Source organism: Montipora foliosa, chromosome 5 (assembly GCF_036669935.1).
Source record: "Montipora foliosa isolate CH-2021 chromosome 5, ASM3666993v2, whole genome shotgun sequence".
Taxonomy (NCBI): Eukaryota; Metazoa; Cnidaria; class Anthozoa; order Scleractinia; family Acroporidae; genus Montipora; species Montipora foliosa.
Genome location: NC_090873.1, coordinates 47,933,996 through 47,954,320, shown reverse-complemented (window position 1 = coordinate 47,954,320; position 20,325 = coordinate 47,933,996). Strand labels below are relative to the sequence as shown.

The 20,325-nt window shown below is 39.7% G+C and overlaps 1 protein-coding gene across 1 annotated transcript in view; it reads left to right on the top strand.

The window, feature by feature from the left end:
* Positions 1-20,325, top strand: part of LOC138004551 (WD repeat and FYVE domain-containing protein 3-like) — an 88,026-nt gene that overhangs the window by 47,444 nt on the left and 20,257 nt on the right. The window contains exons 29-34 of the mRNA XM_068851103.1: positions 386-523; positions 15,905-16,083; positions 17,854-17,933; positions 18,030-18,083; positions 19,188-19,275; positions 20,157-20,325. The exon at positions 20,157-20,325 is cut by the window's right edge and continues 2 nt beyond it. Of these exons, the coding sequence (XP_068707204.1) occupies positions 386-523; positions 15,905-16,083; positions 17,854-17,933; positions 18,030-18,083; positions 19,188-19,275; positions 20,157-20,325 (708 nt within the window). The remainder of the gene's footprint in view (positions 1-385; positions 524-15,904; positions 16,084-17,853; positions 17,934-18,029; positions 18,084-19,187; positions 19,276-20,156) is intronic.

The following is a 20,325-nucleotide window of genomic DNA, read 5'->3' as shown; positions in this document are numbered from 1 at the left end:
GAAAACCATCTATTGTTTTCTTCTTGTCCCGCACCAGTGGGTTCCAAAAGGAGGTCCAGTTGGGGTCCAGTTTGGGGTCCAGTTTGGGGGTCCACGTTTTGTATCGTCCCTGCTCAAGACCTATTAAAATCTCCCTTCAATTCCACGCATAAACCGTCGCTAAATTACCGCAAGCGTAATTGGACATCTCCCTTCTCCTCGGCAGCTTTTCTACCATTTAGGTAAATAGTAATATTAGTTGCAAACTTTAGGAGCTGCTCATTCTGCTGTTTTTCTCTTCAACTTAGTAAACACCCTGGATTTATGGAAGAAATTGCAAAAGCCTTGTTTAGAATCATTGTCTATCTCATATTTACACCATGTTTTTCGGCTTTTCTTTCCCTAGACCAAACGAGTCTGCTTGAGTTCCTTCACATTTTGACAACAAACCATAAACTAGTATTTGCACCTGTAAACAATGAACCAGAATTTATCATGGGCTTGTGTCACTGGCTGCTCGTTATGGGAACTCATAAATCTCTTGGCGCAACTGATGTCAAAAAAATCCAGAGAAAATAAAGACTCAGAAGGTGATTATCCATACATTCTCTTCAAAGCTATTGTAACGGTAAAGGCACCTGTCAGACATACTTCAATGCATTTTGTTGTGTTTGTTTGTCTTTATGCATCTTAGATACAAGCGCTGATAATTGTGTACCTTGTACTTCAAAACTAGGTGCTGTTAGCAGCTCTCCGGATGTTGGTGAAGAGATAGAAGCTGCTGTTGAACGAGAAGAAGAATCCAGTTGTACCAGACTTCTTGCAAGCTGCTGCAGAGAGAGTCTGGGACATATTCTTACAGAATAAAGGGAGGTGGGAAACATTTTTTATGTAATACTTAAGGTGCCTATCACATCAACAATCTTTCCACTTTATTTTTCTCCGAAATCTTCCCAAATATATTGTGTTATTTTTAGAAACTTTTCATTGATTACTCACTTTTTTGTTCGCTTTGAAAAGACGGAAAAAGTGGTCAATTTTTGATCCATGACAGAGCAATGAAGGGGAATGAGCTCAAAACCGGGTTGACGTCACAACAAATTACTTTGCATAGCTGTTTTCAAGTAACTATCACAATGCAATTCGGTCCGGTCCGATCCTGTTGAGCCGGTTGATCCTGAAAAGCCCTGTTGGGATCGGTCAGCTGAGCGCACATTTACAATGCAATTAAAACATTCTGTGACGTTAGCCCGGTATTTTTAAACCTATTCTTCTCCCTTGCGCGGTCGTAGATCAAATTATAACTAGTTTTAGGAAGCCTTTAAAACGATGACTTTAAAGGAGAAAGTTTAGCGAACCAAATGATGAATCAGTGAACGAAATGATATATGAAATGAATCATATATTAAACTGATGCGGACATGAAATCAAGCGAAGCTATGATCCTCGCATTTGTGAACGCAATTTTAGCAATTGTGTAGAGATGCCTGAAAAATTTAGTCCGGACTTCAACGGGGTTTCAACCCGTGACTTCGCGATACCGGTGCAACGCTGTAACCAACTGAGCTATGAAGCCACTGATGTTGGGAGCTGGTTCATTGTGGATTGAAGTGTTCCCGTGATGAGTAAATCAATGAACGAAATGTTATATGAAAGAATCATATAGTGAACTGCGGATATGAAATCAAGTGAAGCTATGGTCCTCGGAGTTATGAAAGTCCTGAATTTTTCAGGCTTCTCTACGCATTGCGAGAATTGCGTTCATAATTGCGAGTCTCATAGCTTCACTTGACAATAATGAGTGTTAGATATGTGCAGAGAATTGTTCAGTGGAAAGGGGTATTTGAGGTGATACACATTTTAATGGTCAGGGATTTCTTCTCATTGCTCTTGAACATTTTCACTAATCAGTTGGAGGTTTACCTGCATGAGGCTACTCAGTTTCCTGTAGCGATGCAGCAAAATCCCAATGAGGTTGTGTGAGGAAATCTTGTACTCGTGGCCTGGCTGCTTTTTCCAGTTCTATGACACACGTTAAATTGTAAACTGCTGAGTCTGCTTGAAGTCCAAGCACGTTGATGTCATTCTCGTCCCAGAGCCCTCCGTTTCTTTTGGTCACGTAGTCTCCGGACACGTGCCAAAAGAAATTGAGGGCTATGGGCACGAGAATGCGTTCATGTTGTCACCTAAGTGAAATGGAGTAAAGAAATGAAATATAGATGGATGGACGTATTTTTGATTTGTTTGCATTTGGGCGTATGAAACTTATCTCCTTTTTTGTTGCAGTAGGCGTTCGAAGCATTCCTTTTGTCAGGGTGATGTGTTTAATTGACAACGGTTCCTATCAGTTAACCAAAATGAGATAAAAATTCGTAAACGTGGACTCTGGCTATAAAAGACGAATAACTTGGACGTTTTGGTTACTCCTGTAACCTTCTTCACTTCTTCAGCAAAAGGTCCTTGACGCGTATTCACATGTTGCTGAAGAAGGTTACAGGAGTAACCGGAAAAGTCCGGAGTTACTCGTGTTTTTAGCCAGAGTCAACTTTCACGATATTTTATCGCATTTTATTAAACAGGAATATGCCTGGCTGCAGACCAGATCAAAACACTGGTTCTCCTCTGTTCAATACCTTTGTTTTCAGCAAATCGATGATGTTTTTTAAAATTTCTCTTCCCAAGCCAAGCTTTACTTCGTACACAGACATTGGATTATGTGGAACACATGTAAGATGAGGTGTTTTTTCCCAAAATCCAAGTGGGGATTTCGGCAACTTTTACGTTTATTAACAATATTGCACTTTCTAATTATTTAGTTCTTGAGGCCGGTGGCAGTGGGTGGAGGAACGAATTTAAACCTGGACTTGAAATCTGTCCGGTAATTAAACCTGACGTTTTTCTTCACTTTATTTACCCTTATCATTATTAATTTTGTTGTGGTAGTGCAATTTTGTACGTATTGCGCCGTTGACACATAGCAAAAATCTCCAAAAATGTTTCGATGCCGGACCGGTTTTTATATGCACAGAACAAAATTTGTTGTTGTGTCGCTGATGGCTTTTTTTTTTTAATTCTACGATCGATAACTGCTAAAAACTGTGTATCACAAGACGATTTGTGCAGTGTTTTGGATTTGACATACCTTGAAATAAAGTGTGATACTTTCGGAAGATTGCGTGACGTTTAGCATTCCCTTTTGAGCATTCCCTTTTGAAATTCACATACATAATTCCATTTCAACTTGTTACAAGGGATATGACCCCAAAAAAAGAGGGAAATATAAATAGCAAAGACAGTTTATAACTCCTGGGAAAAAAAAGAGCAGCAAACAGTGCTGTACTCTGATTTTAGGAACTCCGCGGAGGAGTGGCCACGAGTAACCACACGAGTAAGTAACCATAATTAACAAGTAGAATAATTACATTATCTTTTTATAATAATCTTGTGGTTACTCGTGGTTACTCGTGGTTACTCGTGGTAAATGAGAAAATATTTTTTTCTTTACTCCCAAAAACATTCATTTCCCCCCAAAACCAGCTCTGCAAAGCATCTGCGACAAGGTGGAAAGTCTTTTTGCACCGACGTAGCAATTTGAGCGTGGAAAGTAAATGTGTTCCCCGGCTGTAACAGCCACCATGTCTGTTTCGCGTTCATCTGCGACACCACTTCGACCAACAAAATCGCTTCTTCTGATGAATTGGAGTTAGAGGCATAACCCTTTAACAAATCCATACTTTAACGCTACTGACAAATAGCGTATGAAAGAAGGCAAAAGTGAACAGGTCCTTTGCACTTACGTCACAATCTTCGCTTCGCACAGGACAACGCATTTTTTTTTTCACACTCGAAAACGAGAATAATAAACTATCCGCAATTTTTTAGACCTGTAAAAAGTCTTTCACTCATGTGGTCATATTGACGGACAGACTGGACTATAGGTGCCCGTATAAAGGTATAAAAAAGAAGTTTTCTGAAAACAGACAATCGGCGACAAAATTAGTTGAGACATTTGCCAACAGAGCACACTGGCAACGACACATTCATTGTTTGCAAAGAAAACTTGTCCAGAAAGTACGTTTCCGGGATACCCCTCCCTCCCCCACCCTGAAGAAAGAAACATTTGTTGAACACCCACACTCTCACTTAACATTTGCTTTGGTTGGGACAAGTGGACAGCGGACCAGAGAATCATCTGGAATACCCAACAAGAGTAGCACTTTAAGGACCTCCTCTGTGATTTTAGAAGTAAGTGGCATTATTGTTGTGTTTCTACTTATAAATGTTCTGCCGTTGTTGCTGGAGTTGTAGAGTAGAACAAAGGATTTAATACTGATAATTAAGTAATTGGTTTAGCCCTCCTACGGTCTTTTCAAATTTCATCACTGTGTGTAATAGTAGTAATTATTTCCAAGGTCATTTCAACCAAGAATGCATATGAATTAATCTTGCATTTTTTTCTTAGGTGTGGCGAGAAGCCCCAGCTGACTTGCAACGTTCACTATTCTCACATTTTTTGGAACTTTTAGGACCAGGAAGGTACTTGCTGGAAACATTTCAAGTGCTTTCTGTGATGGCAATTTGATGAAGATTTTATTTTTTCCTTATCACAACCTGAAAAGGAGAGAATTCTCACTGGGTTTGATCAGACAATTATTATTTTGCAGATCTTTCTCATCATTAATGTTCTTACATGCTTTTGATTAAGGGTATGATCCTTGATATCACCTAAGTTGATGTGAATTTTGTGTGTTCAGTGAATCCGTAACAAATGCTGAACTGATGCAGAAGCTCAATTTGGTGCCCAAGCTGTTGTTTGTTCTGCAAGATGACAGTGTGACAGATGCAACAGCACATACTATTTGCCAGTGTTTTATCAGTGGCTGTTAAGCAACACAAGTGACAGGAAAAACCTTTTGAGGTTTGCAAAATGATATTATTGCTTTAACATACAAAAGAGTTAGCAATCCTATTTTTTGTGTGGCTTATTTGACTTTTGGTATGAATTGAATAGCATTCGGGTTAAAACCAGCCCCTTATAATAGAATAAATGTAACACCTTTTCAGTAAAAAAAGATCACATCAGTACGTTTCACCAGCGAAATAACGGATGGATTGGATTTTTGCGCAATGGTCAACTGTAACTTGAGCACAATCTAAAACTAACTATATTATTATTTAAACTCATATTGCTCAGAACTCAATTAATCTGGTTCTCAGGTTGGCCAGTTTCTGGTGTCAACTTTACCAGGCAATCCTTTGAATGAAAATGAACTTAATCTGGATGCTGTAACACAAAGTGAAACCAGCGATGAGGTGGTAGGAGTCGAGGAGGTGTGGTCTCCAAGGCGTATCTGCTTGCGTAATGTCATGCTTGAACTTATTCTTTGTTTGATCCATGCTGAAGGAGGTGAACTGGATCAGAGGTACTGTAATAAATAAATATATCATTGTTGGTAGCAATACTGTCCTAGGGTTAGGGTTAGGGTAACCCTAACTCAAACTCTGGGAACTTGGAATGGCAACCTGAGAACTTGCCCATGTGGTCTCCACTACAGTAACATTACTATAATATGAGAAGACTTGAGAGTCTTGAAGAAACTTGCTTCTATGTTCCAGGATTTGCGCAGAGTCATTGGGAAATCCACCCAGTGGCCACAATCGGCGACAAAATTAGTTGAGACAGTTGCCAACAGAGCACACTGGCAACAAAATATTCATTGTTTGCAAAGAAAACTTGTCCAAAAAGTACGTTTCCGCGATACCCCTCCCTCCCCCACCCTAATCAATGTTGTACCGCTGTCGACAAGGCTCGTAGAAAACAGAAAACACAACATTGTCCTGGGGGTGCGGGGGAGGGGGCCATTTTCGCACCGAGCTTGAAATCGACTCTAAAGGATAAGAGTGTCTCAACAATTTTGATGCCGATTGTCTGTATGAAAAAACTTTGTATGAAGTGTAACGACGACTTCTGATAAGCTTTTTTTTTGCATTAATATATGAAATATACACATTTTAATAGCGTCTTTATGCGTTGTCATGTCATATAGGAATCAGAACATATATAAATCACCTTTTCTTTATTACGGTGATGTAACAATCACTGGTGTGATTGCAGACATTTCAGTGTTGAACATGGTTTTCACACAAAACATTTCTAACGAGATAAGGGCATGTATACGCTTGCCATCTATTTGCGAAGGGCGGAAAGTGAATGATATTGTCAGGGAAAGTGATATCTCACGGGCTTCTATGTACCGCATTCTAAAAAATGAGAAATTTTAATGCAAGTAATCACTACCGAGAACGTCAATTACAACGGCCAAAATGTGAATGTCGAACGTCCAGCGAAGTTAAGTTCACGCCACAAACGCTTATTATTGAGAGAAAGGACATCGTACTAAATAATGATAATTTCAAGACGATTTGTGCAGTGTTTTAGATTTGACATACCTTGAAATAAAGTGATACTTTCGGAACATTGCGTGACGTTTAGCATTCCCTTTTGAAATTCACCATACATAATTCCATTTCAACTTGTTACAAGGGGTATGAGCCATAAAAAAGAGGGAAATATAAAATTAATAGCAAAGACAGTTTATAACTCCTGGGACAAAAAAAGAACAGCAAACAGTGCTGTACTCTGATTTAGGAACTCCGCGGAGGAGTGGCCACGAGTAACCACGAGTAACCTCGAGTAACCATAATTAACAAGTAGAATAATTACATTATCTTTTTATAATAATCTTGTGGTTACTCGTGGTTACTCGTGGTAAATGAGAAAATATTGTTTCCTTACTCCCAAAAACATTCATTTCCCACCAAAACCAGCTCTGCAAAGCATCTGCGACAATGTGGAAGGTCTTTTTGCACCGACGTAGCAATTTGAGCGTGGAAAGTAACTGTGTTCCCCGGCTGTAACAGCCACCATGTCTGTTTCGCGTTCATCTGCGACACCGCTTCGACCAACAAAATCCGCTTCTTCTGATGAACTGGAGTTAGAGGCATAACCCTTTACCAAATCCATACTTTAATGCTACTCACAAATAGCGTATAAAAGAAGGCAAAAATGAACAGGTCCCTTGCACTTACGTCACAATCTTCGCTTCGCACAGGACAACGCATTTGTCACATTTGAAAACAAGAATAATAAACTATCCACATTTTTTTAGACCAGTAAAAAGTCTTTCACTCATGTGGTCATATTGACAGACAGAGTGGACTATAGGTGCCCGTATAAAGGGTATAAAAGACGTTTTCTGAAACAGACAATCGGCGACAAAATTAGTTGAGACAGTTGCCAACAGAGCACACTGGCAACGAAATATTCATTGTTTGCAAAGAAAACTTGTCCAAACAGTATGTTTCCGCGATACCCCTCCCTCCCCCACCCTAATCAATGTTGTACCGCTGTCGACAAGGCTCGTAGAAAACAGAAAAACACAACATTGTCCTAAGGGTGCAGGGGAGGGGGCCATTTTCGCACTGAGCTTGAAATCGACTCTAAAGGATAAGAGTGTCTCAACAATTTTGACGCCGATTGCAGCTGCACACCAGTGGCTCAGTTGGTTGAGCATCAGGCTGTCATGCAGGAGGACCAACATTCAGGGTCTTGAACTGAGGAGAAAGTGCTGCCTTTGTAATTACATCTGCAAATTAATGGTTAGACTTTCAAGTCTTCTCAGATAAGGACTGCAAACCAGAGGTCCCATCTCATAGCCCTTGTTGGAAATTAAATAGTATGGGACGTTAAAGAACCCACTCACTATTCGATAAGAATAAGGGATGTAGTCCCCATTGTTGTGGTCTGACCTTATCTGGACAGGGGCATCTTTCACTTCCTAAAAACACATTTTCGCATTTAAAAATGAATTACAATGTGTATTTACAATTTTAAAAAAACATCAAAAACCATATTGAATATAAAAAATATATAAAAATGTAGATTCTAAATATTATTATTAAAGGAAATTATTGCGCTAGGAAAAAAGCTTCTTTTATGCCACTCCGTTCTACACTTAAGCTGCTGGGACACTGCCCGGACGTAAAACACGTAGGATGTGCAAGCGTTTCGATGCCTTAGCAACTACTGATGCGATGTGTTCATTTCACTTTAAGTCACTCTGAATAGCAACATTTAAAAGTTAACTGTAAACTGTGTAATAAGCAGTCTGGCTAAAGTCCCCCGTAAAGCATTGTAAATTAGTCCTGAAAAGCCCTGAGGGGAGAGTCTAATAGCTTCACTTCACTTCAGCGGGGGACTTGAAGTCTGGAAATCTGGATTACAAGTCCACCACCATAATCACTTACCATGCTGCTTTCACACGTATATTATAATGATAAAGAAATTAAAGGTACGAGGTATGTCTCAAAGAAAATCATTGCTATGGTATTGGATTTTCTTGGTCTAACATGGACCACATATTAAACAGTTAAACAGTTTTAGGAATAATGTTGGCTACAAATCAGCATTAAAAAAAAAGGAACACAGTGCTTTTATTTGAAGATTGTCCTTTCTTTTCAATGAAACAAACCCTGGGTATTATTTGTTCAGTTTTTCAGATGCTCTTCAGGAAACCCTGGGATTTGACTGGCTGCTTTTGTTTTTGCAAGCACATCTTCACAACACTACCGTGGTCCGTGCAACTCGTATCCTTGTGACCATTCTAAGCAGTTTGCCTACACTTAACAGGTTTAAGGAGGGACTCAGCACTGGCAGCTGGCTTGATGGCACTGACATTATGCTTAATAAAACCACTTACGTTGTGGCAGGTAAGAGCAACGACTCTAGCTTTCTGAGTGCTTTCTTCAGTGACTGATTCCTTTGATACAACATAGTACAATCATGTTTTCAGTTGCCTTAATTGTACAAAATTAATATGAAGCATGTTAATTTTTGCTCAAAGCACATTGACTTGTGAAATGTTGCTACACAACCTTTTTTCTTTTATTTAAGGTAACCATATTTTCTCTAACCTTTGTAACAAAAATTCTGTCTACAATGTTAAAAAGAAAGGAACTGCATAAAACCACTATGGTTTTTGACCATTATGTCATCCTCATGGGATGATGGGATGGGAAATAAGGACCAGGGTTTTACAGGCATCTTCATAGAGCTAAATTCATGCTGACTGAAGTCTTTTGACCATAACATCAAAATAATATAAACAACATTAAATTTTGTAAGTGCTGGATACCCAAGCACTTTTCCCCGGGAAATGAACAGCTGTCTATTCACCATAGCTGTGATGGAGGGTAAATCCTCAAAAACGTCAACACACAAATCTTTCTAAGAGTTGTTATTTACCTTAATCAACTTGTTTGATAAGAAATAAGAATAATCGTTCTCTGGTAAAAATTTTAAAAAGACTATGAGCTTTCGACAAACTGAACTGCTGTCTTCAACGGATAAAAACGTGTGACTTGCCACAAGTCGACCTTACGAGAATCCCAGGAGAAAATGTTTTGGCGAGCGAAGCATGATTTTTCAGACGCGAAGCAGATGATAATGTCCCGCGCATTGTTTTTGTGCTGCCCCCTCCACTGAAGCTGCACAAAGTTTCTTTAGAAACTAACCTGGTAATGCTTTAAAAATACTTAATAAATTATGCCTTTGCAAGTACATAATCTGTGAGGGCCTAATAATCAACTTTGCAACCCCATTTAGGAAACTACTTGAAACACAAAATATATGGGTTGTGGGATGGTCCTTTATTATTTATTTTTCTCCTTTTTTAAACAACTTTTTTAGCAAATATTATGGACATCATACATGTATTTCTAAGAAAATGTAACATGTAGGTGGGTCAATGAAGCTACGCAAGCTGTCCTTTACTTTTTACTTTGTACCTTTTTCATGTACTCTTCTGTGCAGGTTTTAATGTGGGCTCTGTTGCTGACAACCAAGAAAAGTATCAGGTTAACAGGGACGTTTGCAGTGTTCCTGGATTTCTGATGCTGGACAAGCTGCTACCCAAACACATTGATATTCCAGAGATTTATCACCTTGTGATTGCCCTTTTGCTTGGGCACCCTGTGTCAGGTGAGAAATATGATGAAATGGATTTACTTGCGATTAGGTGTGATTTACCAGACCTTTACCTTTTTTACAAATCAATTACAATTTCATCCACAAGGATTTGTTTGTTATGTTGTTTCAGATGTTTATTCTGGTGCCCAGTTTGACTGGGACAGTTTGTATTCTGTGTTTTGGTCCCCCTCATCTTCAGGAGTTAAGCTTCCCACCCCTAGTCCTCAGCAGCCTGTTTTATATAACATTTACTGCCCAGAAGCAGCATATGTGTTGCTTGCCATGGCACACAGCATGGTGAATGAGGTTGGTGGAGACTTCACTGTCTTGATATGTCGAATTTAGTTCCCACACTCTTCGAGCTCAGATCTAATAAATGTGCATAAATTCTCTGTCTTGCAGGCATGGGAAGATACTGGGGATAATTCATGGCTGAGAGAGTATCCAGTTACCCTCATTCAATTCCTGTTATTCTTGTATCGCAATATCACTGCCTTCAGTATTGTGTGCAGCACTCAAGAATTCTTGGAGAAGCTAGTTGCTGTTCTGTTTCCCAAGGCAAGGAAAATGGCAAAGTTTCAAAAGGTACAGTGAACTAGGGTTTTACTGGGAATTAAAATTACAGGGAAAGTTTGAAAGCCACCTTTAGACCAATTTCCTTATCAAAAAGTTTTTTTATTGATATTGGGTGCTTCTCTCATTGTTCTCCTACGATTCACTATTTCGAGAAATATGCCAAAAACTACTGTCAAGCATAGATCTATATTCAACTCTGAGATTTCACTTTCGATTCACCATTGAACTGGGTCGTCAACTCATCATTACAAGCAAGTGACCTGCCAGTAAGCTCTTTTGGACTACCGCTGGTTGTTACCCTTTGCTCTCTTTCAGGGTAAGAATTATGCAAACAGCAGTGTCAAAGAGTCAATGTAAAGCTTTGCTGTTAAACTATCTAACAGTAATTCTCTGTATTTGACAAATTTTCAGCTTGTTGATAGTGAAGATGAAGAACTGTTTGAGAACCATGGTGAGCTGGTATCATCTCTATCTAGGACCCTGCTGAGTACTCATCCAGCAAGAAAGTGTGTGTTTGAGTTCCTCAGAGTTATCATGACAGACTCTCTTACATTACCTACTGCTTACAAAGGTCATATCGTCATTGATAGCATTTTGGAGGTAACCTTGTGTGTTTTAGACTTCTCTTGTTTTAGACTTCTCTTGTTTTTTAGGCCGTGAATTATGTGGATATGTACCTTATGGTAACCTATTCTAGGGGCTGTACTGTGACTTACAGGAGCACAAGCCCCAACACTAAGGTCAAACAAGCAAGGTGCTACAACTTGGCAATCAAATTGAGCAGTGGAGCACTTCATGAAACTTAATTGTCTAAACCATGTTACATTTTTTTGTGTGTGTTGACCAATCAAAGTGTGATAGATACATCATTATCAACTGTCCGAGAACACTTCACCTTACCATGTGTTAGACATTATTGTGTTGCCGATGCTTTGGTGTCAAATATTAAAAATAATTTATTGATACCTGAAAACGAGGCAGCCGTAATTTTTAACCAGTTCAGTTCACAATGTCCTACTACAGTACATTGATCACAAGTTAGGCTGCAAGCAATAAACATGTGTAAAGAGATTGATTTGTCAATAATAATCTAGGGCTACTTAGAAAAACAGAAATTGAATCTGACCTTCTGATTCGTAGTTTAAATGCTCTTTCGGTAAACATATTTTGACTATTACAGTCCTAATATTACAGCAGACGGTAAATTTGACTCAGTTTCACCTTATTTTAGTCGTTTAATGAATGACCTATAGTCTCGATTACAAGTGTTTTAACATTGAACACACTTTTTCCCCTTCCCCTCCTTCACTGTTAAACTCAACATAGAGGGGCAAAGAACTTGGGTTTCCTATTTTCGAATAAGAAAATTAAGTACTGGCTATTATATTTACGTGCATGTTACAATGAATTATGACAGAAATTATAGCTCCGACGAGTATCATATAAGCTGGTTTTGCATTGGAGCTAAGAAGGTCCTTGGTTGCCTGTTAGGAACGCTATTGTTCAGTGATTGTTGAATATCACGGAGTCATTGTTCGTACTGAAAGATATTTTTTATTCATTTTTTTGGATAACGTTCATCTTCTCTTTTAACCCATTGACTCCTGGGAGTGAGGCTTAACAGATTTTACTCTGTCTAACGCCAGCCGATTTTACTCGAAACCTGGGGGAGTCCTTGGTCGCCTGAGGGGTGAATGGGTTATCCAGTCAAAAACCCATCGACAAAATTAACTTTTTTGTCAAGCTACTTGATCAGTTATGAAGTCTTCAGTAAAATGAAATATTTACATTTGTTTCAGTCCTATCCAACTAAATGTTCCCAGCCACAACTAGCAGAATTTCAGACAGAAGTACTTTGCGCTCAGATTGATTACTTTCTTGGCGGCAACCTTCTCTCCAACCCTTCTGCTGGGCCAGGAAATCATGGAAAGATAGTGGCAAATGCTTTCACTTTCGCTTCCAAAGTTGTTGACAAACTCTGGGTTGGTAAGTAAGAAATTTTATACTCAAGTTCAATCAGCTAAATCTCTGACACGCTAACATCTCAACATTACTGGCCAACTAATATGTCTGATCATTTAGATATCTTCTCATGTAGCTATGTTGGATAACATTGTGAAAATCGAACCAACTTTTTTGTATCAAATGGATTGTTAGAAGAAGTATTTGTTGGCTCTCCAACAGTGCTGATAAAAGTTCACTCTAACCCAAACTATCACCTTCAGTTGCTCAGTCAGCTATTGTTTATACCCTTTATACTGTACCTCCGCATTTATTGAGCACAGTGGCTATTTGCCTGACTGAGACTCATGTCACTTCCTTATTCTTAAGGTTAAGAATAATTAGGTCCATTTTATAATTGTCCAAGACAGCAAAAATGGTCTGTGGCCATGCCAGATTCGCTTGACAATATTGTCAAAATGACAATGTACTCTGTACAGTTGCAATGTAGCTGCAGACTACAAACACTTAGTTTTATTTTAAAATTAAGGAACTTATAAAAAATCTGGTAAAAAGTATGTGTATTAAAGGCCATGTCTTTTCTTCCTGGATTTTTCAGGAAACTTTGTTCAAGGGTATAAGACTGTTTTCAACTTCCTAACCAGCATGATTGAAGGAGTGAAAGGTGATTGATTTTGATTTACTTTGGCGATATTGATGACTTCATTAGCTGTTGCTTAAGATAATGTTATTCCATTTTGTAATTCTCAAATGCACCTAACTTCATTCTTTGCAAATAGCCTGTGGGTTCTCAAAAATCCTGCTTACTTTGCAAACATGGTGGTTGAGACTGGGCCAATGTCTTTTCCTCCAATGGGAGGAATTAAAAGTCTAACCAAACTCATTCTAACATTGTCTTTTGTCGCTCTATCTTTTCACCTTTTCATTCATAGGTCAGAATGTGTCCTTAGACAGTGCCTATCACTCACTCAACAGGACAATTCTATTTCAGCTCTCAAGGCCACTGGGCCGGTTAACAGGTAACTGCATCCTGAGATTTTAACTTGTACCTTCTACACACCATACGTAACAGGTCCCTGGGGCATTGAAACGCTTTTGGCGGCCAAACGGAGGCAATCTACTCAACTGTGGGCATTAGTGGGGTTGGTCGGCACTGACCGGCATTGACAATTGATTGGGAACCGCTCTGTGAATTAAATACCCAGCTTTTATCGATGCAAAGCACTGCCCTTTAGTGGTAAAATAATCTGAGAGAGCAAGTTCCCATATCATCTTCTAATTGATGCCGCAGTGAGCGAGCCTGAAGCGAACGAACGAGGCAGCTCTCTAATCAGGAGAAGAACACATTTTTCTTCGAAGCGCAAGGGATTGTGGCCAAAGGCGCAAAGAATTTTCGTTGTGCGCGAATGGAGGAATTAAGATGCGCGAGAAAAGAGCCTGCTCTGTTATCAGAAATGTTTATAATGTCAAGCAACAAACAGTAAATTCGACTGAAATCGTTCACTGAAAAAGGCAAAGAACTTGCAATGTTGCAGGAAACAAATCTTTTAACCACCGCTCCAAATCTGTGCGGTTCATGGTTTTTGAATTATTTGTTGAAGCGCTTTCACGCAACTTTATAGACTTTTGTATGGAGACGCCATGTGGTCCACCAATATGACATCCGGTAATCAACGAAAACATCTGGAGTTCACTTTGCAATGAAAGCGCTTACTTTCATGAGATAAAGTGCAGTGGAACCCCGTTAATACGGTCATCAACGGGCCTAAAAAAAATTGGCCATATTAAGGGGGTGGCCGTATTACCGGGGTAGAGTGAAATTCATGACTAAGGGGCCGTAACGTTTTTCTCTTTAATAAGCAATGTACGTACAATAATTGTATCAAATACTTGAAACTTCGCTCAGTAGGTAAAACGCTGCAAATTGGTTCTGAGCCTAAAATCAAAACAAGAACAGGCCCAGCTTATGCCTCTAAAAAACGGAAGCTGCCATAATTACCTAACCGAAAGACTTGAGTATCAATCGTGTTTTTGATGAAAGCACAATGACTTAATCTCTTCGCGATTTGCCTCACTGGATGTTACAGTAGTGTCAAATCATGTTTGTGATGAAAACAGGGAGGAGTGTTGCTGATAGTACTTTGTAAAGTAAATCGGCTGTTCGATTACCGTGTCACAGGCGTTTTGGTTTTCTTAATTTAGCGCGAGTGGCGGTGTTAACGGGGTGAAATTATAGAGGATTCTACTGTTTGGGATTTAAAATTGTGGCCGTCGGCCGTATTAACGGGTGACCGCATTAACGAGGGTTTCTATAAGAGAATGTAGGGCCGCTTTGCCGGGTCAAAAAGAAGTGGCCGCAATAACGAGGTGACCGTATTACCGAGGTGGCCGTTAGGCGGTGTTCCACTTTACATGTGTATGAAAACATCTCCTAATGTACTTTAAAAGCTCAAACTGCTGAGATTCATAGGGGCTTACTTTTTTTTTTCCAACCCCCAAATATCTTTGTATCATGATGTCACGCAAGGTGACATTTCGGAAATTCAAAATGCTGTATTTCCGAAACGAAAGACGACACGGAACTGGAAACTTGAAAAAAGATTTATTACTAGGTCATCTTCAACCTCTTTAAGATAAAGGTTCAGAAGACCTTGCGATTTGATTTCAGAATTTGATGACGTCACTGTGAAAACCATCTATTGTTTTCTTTCTTGTCACGCACCAGTGGGTTCCAAAAGGAGGTCCAGTTGGGGTCCAGTTTGGGGTCCAGTTTGGGGGTCCACGTTTTGTATCGTCCCTGCTCAAGACCTATTAAAATCTCCCTTCAATTCCACGCATAAACCGTCGCTAAATTACCGCAAGCGTAATTGGACATCTCCCTTCTCCTCGGCAGCTTTTCTACCATTTAGGTAAACTAGTAATATTAGTGCAAACTTTAGGAGCTGCTCATTCTGCTGTTTTTCTCTTTCAACTTAGTAAACACCCTGGATTTATGGAAGAAATTGCAAAAGCCTTGTTTAGAATCATTGTCTATCTCATATTTACACCATGTTTTCGGCTTTTCTTTCCCTAGACCAAACGAGTCTGCTTGAGTTCCTTCACATTTTGACAACAAACCATAAACTAGTATTTGCACCTGTAAACAATGAACCAGAATTTATCATGGGCTTGTGTCACTGGCTGCTCGTTATGGGAACTCATAAATCTCTTGGCGCAAATGATGTCAAAAAATCCAGAGAAAATAAAGACTCAGAAGGTGATTATCCATACATTCTCTTCAAAGCTATTGTAACGGTAAAGGCACCTGTCAGACATACTTCAATGCATTTTGTTGTGTTTGTTTGTCTTTATGCATCTTAGATACAAGCGCTGATAATTGTGTACCTTGTACTTCAAAACTAGGTGCTGTTAGCAGCTCTCCGGATGTTGGTGAAGAGATAGAAGCTGCTGTTGAACGAGAAGAAGAATCCAGTTGTACCAGACTTCTTGCAGCTGCTGCAGAGAGAGTCTGGGACATATTCTTACAGAATAAAAGGGAGGTGGGAAACATTTTTTTATGTAATACTTAAGGTGCCTATCACCTCAACAATCTTTTCCACTTTATTTTTCTCCGAAATCTTCCCAAATATATTGTGTTATTTTTAGAAACTTTTCATTGATTACTCACTTTTTTGTTCGCTTTGAAAGACGGAAAAAGTGGTCAATTTTTGATCCATGACAGAGCAATGAAGGGGAATGAGCTCAAAACCGGGTTGACGTCACAACAAATTACTTTGCATAGCTGTTTTCAAGTAACTATCACAATGCAATTCGGTCCGGTCCGATCCTGTTGAGCCGGTTGATCCTGAAAAGCCCTTGTTGGGAGCGGTCAGCTGAGCGCACATTTACAATGCAATTAAACATTCTGTGACGTTAGCCCGGTATTTTTAAACCTATTCTTCTCCCTTGCGCGGTCGTAGATCAAATTATAACTAGTTTTAGGAGCCTTTAAAACGATGACTTTAAAGGAGAAAGTTTAGCGAACCAAATGATGAATCAGTGAACGAAATGATATATGAAATGAATCATATATTAAACTGATGCGGACATGAAATCAAGCGAAGCTATGATCCTCGCATTTGTGAACGCAATTTTAGCAATTGTGTAGAGATGCCTGAAAAATTTAGTCCGGACTTCAACGGGGTTTCAACCCGTGACTTCGCGATACCGGTGCAACGCTGTAACCAACTGAGCTATGAAGCCACTGATGTTGGGAGCTGGTCATTTGTGGATTGAAGTGTTCCCGTGATGAGTAAATCAATGAACGAAATGATATATGAAATGAATCATATAGTGAACTGCGGATATGAAATCAAGTGAAGCTATGGTCCTCGGAGTTATGAAAGTCCTGAATTTTTCAGGCTTCTCTACGCAATTGCGAGAATTGCGTTCATAATTGCGAGTCTCATAGCTTCACTTGACAAATAATGAGTGTTAGATATGTGCAGAGAATTGTTCAGTGGAAAGGGGTATTTGAGGTGATACACATTTTAATGGTCAGGGATTTCTTCTCATTGCTCTTGAACATTTTCACTAATCAGTTGGAGGTTTACCTGCATGAGGCTACTCAGTTTCCTGTAGCGATGCAGCAAAATCCCAATGAGGTTGTGTGAGGAAATCTTGTACTCGTGGCCTGGCTGCTTTTTCCAGTTCTATGACACACGTTAAATTGTAAACTGCTGAGTCTGCTTGAAGTCCAAGCACGTTGATGTCATTCTCGTCCCAGAGCCCTCCGTTTCTTTTGGTCACGTAGTCTCCGACCACGTGCCAAAAGAAATTGAGGGCTCTGGGCACGAGAATGCGTTCATGTTGTCACCTAAGTGAAATGGAGTAAAGAAATGAAATATAGATGGATGGACGTATTTTTGATTTGTTTGCATTGAGGCGTATGAAACTTATCTCCTTTTTTGTTGCAGTAGGCGTCGAAGCATTTCATTTTGTCAGGGTTGTTTGTTTAATTGACAACGGTTCCTATCAGTTAACAAAATGAGATAAAATATCGTAAACGTTGACTCTGGCTATAAAAGACGAATAACTTGGACGTTTTGGTTACTCCTGTAACCTTCTTCACTTCTTCAGCAAAAGGTCCTTGAGGCGTATTCACATTTTGCTGAAGAAGGTTACAGGAGTAACCGAAACGTCCGAGTTACTCGTTTTTTTTAGCCAGAGTCAACTTTCACGATATTTTATCTCATTTTATTAACAGAAATGCCTGGCTGCAGACCAGATCAAAACACTGGTTCTCATCTGTTCAATACCTTTGTTTTCAGGCAATCGATGATGTTTTTAAAATTTCTCTTCCCAAGCCAAGCTTTACTTCGTACAAGACATTGGATTATGTGGAACACATGTAAGATGAGGTGTTTTTTCACAAAATCCAAGTGGGATTTCGGCAACTTTTACGTTTATTAACAATATTGCACTTTCTAATTATTCGTTTCTTTAGGCCGGTGGCAGTGGGTGGAGGAACGAATTTAAACCTGGACTTGAAATCTGTCAGGTAATTAAACCTGACGTTTTCTTCACTTTCTTTACCTTATCATTATTAATTTTTGTTGTGGTAGTGCACTTTTGTACGTATTGCGCGTTGAACATAGCAAAAATCTCCAAAATGTTTTTCGCTGCCGGCAAGTTTTTATATGCACAGAACAAAATTTGTTGTTTTGTTGTCGCTGATGGCTTTTTTTTTTAATTCTCGATCGATACCTGCTAAAAACTGTGTATCAATATTTATTTACTTTGGCGTCAATTTTTTTTTTCATAAAGCAAGCCAACAAAATCTGTACCTTGCTTATTTCGCATTTTTGAGCGCAAATATAAAAACAGAATTTTCGGTCCTAACTTTCTGACAGCAAGTCCTATATGTGAGGTCACCCATCCAGATACTAACCCCGCCAGACAGGTTTAAATTTCAGTAAATTTTGTCGTGAACAGCTGTCAGACGATCAGAGCACACCCTTAAACTTGCTGTCAAAAAGAGATTGAAGCAAACTACATGACAGCCTCGAAGCCAATGTTTCTCGTTTCCGTTTAGTTTCTTCAATCTTTCTGGGTTTAGTATTTTACTAGTACAGTACCGCTCGAAACTATTAAATCGGCCGCGGCATTCGGTTGCTTTCGTTTTTGCCTCGGTTGCGGTTTTCGTCCAACCTAGGTGATTTCGCGGTATCACCGCGTGCAAATGCACTAATAGTTTCGAGCGGTACTGTACCTAAGACATTTACCATAGCACTAGAATGATTTACGATATCAAAACGATATCGTGTACTATTAGAGCTAAACATTACGCAATGACTCCTTGAAACAAAATACAGCTCAGTTGACAGGTATGCAAAAAAGCACTGAATCAAGTTACTGTACTACCACATGTACGCAATGCGTGCCTATTTTTCCCCTTATCTTTTGTTTGTAACTACTATATCTATCAAAGCTTAGTTCCATTGAAGGCCTTTTATTGCTTCCAAATTACTGCAAGTGTTGGTGCAAACATAAGACTTGGTTTTGCGTTCTGTATGGGGGTGGTGGGGGGGGGGGGGGGAGGGTAAATGTTAGGACCCTTGTTAGCAAAGGTAAGCTGATATTTATTTGCATCCACCTGTCGCAGGCCTCTCATCGCCGATGCTGCCACCAGGATGTGGGTGACATACATCTCCAATGAAGAGAAACACAAAAATGAGACATTAGGACAACCGGTACATGAACTATCGAGTAAAAAAACATTGTGATATGCACTTAAAAGAGCTTTGATGCTCGCTTGGGATTGCTCTTCATCTAGACTTCTTGCTGTTTCTGCTTACCTGGCCTCATACACCATAAGCCTTTTTAGAGACAAGCCGGTCACTTCTGATGAAGAGAACAGGATAGCAACAACACCGTGGACTCCATCCCCTACTCTTTTCGAATAGTGTGTAAAGTAAAGTAAAGTAAAGCAACCATATTTAACGTCGATAACTCGTAACAGTAATTCAACTGACAAACCTGAGGTCGACGGTGCGCTCATTTTCCTCCCCCCTCGCCATCAGTGCTCCGTATTACGGGTATTTAAAGCTACTTAGCTACACGGAAAGGAAAGAAGTCGAAACAAGGATGTGAGATCCGGGAATCGAACTCAGGACCTCTTGCACCAAGGCCGCGCACTAACCGACTGTGCCATCCTTGCTCCTTAATCCTTGCTCCTGTAACGTCCGACAGGGAACTTATGAACATAGAAGATATTTGTGAGACGGGGCCTATAGTTTATAGACCTTGTCCAAGAAGACTAGAGAGTCTAAACATTTGGAGATGCCGTTACAAAGGCAGCACTTTCTCCTCAGTGATTTTAAGATCCTGAGTGTCGATCCGGCGGGGGTTCCAACCCGCGACCTCCCGCACGTCAGCCCGATGCTCAACAAACTGAGCCACAAGTGTGGTGCTCCTTGTTTCTTGCCTCTTGGTCTAGTAGGATGAAAGTAAATGAGATAAAATTGGTTTTAAGAGAATCTGATAAGTTGGTTAAACATAAGCTCACTGTTAAAAGCAACTGAGTGGTATTTGGAGAATCCAGACACAATTAATATTAATTTTTCTTTTTCAGAAACAAAGTGCTGCTAGGAGGCCTACTCCCCTGCGGATGTTGAGTACAAAGAAGAGCAAGAAGGAGACAAAGGATCATAGAACTTTGCTTAGAGAATCGCATTTGTGGCGAATGCAACACACTAAAGTGGTCCGTGATCTTGTCAGACTTCACCACAAGAATCACCTTC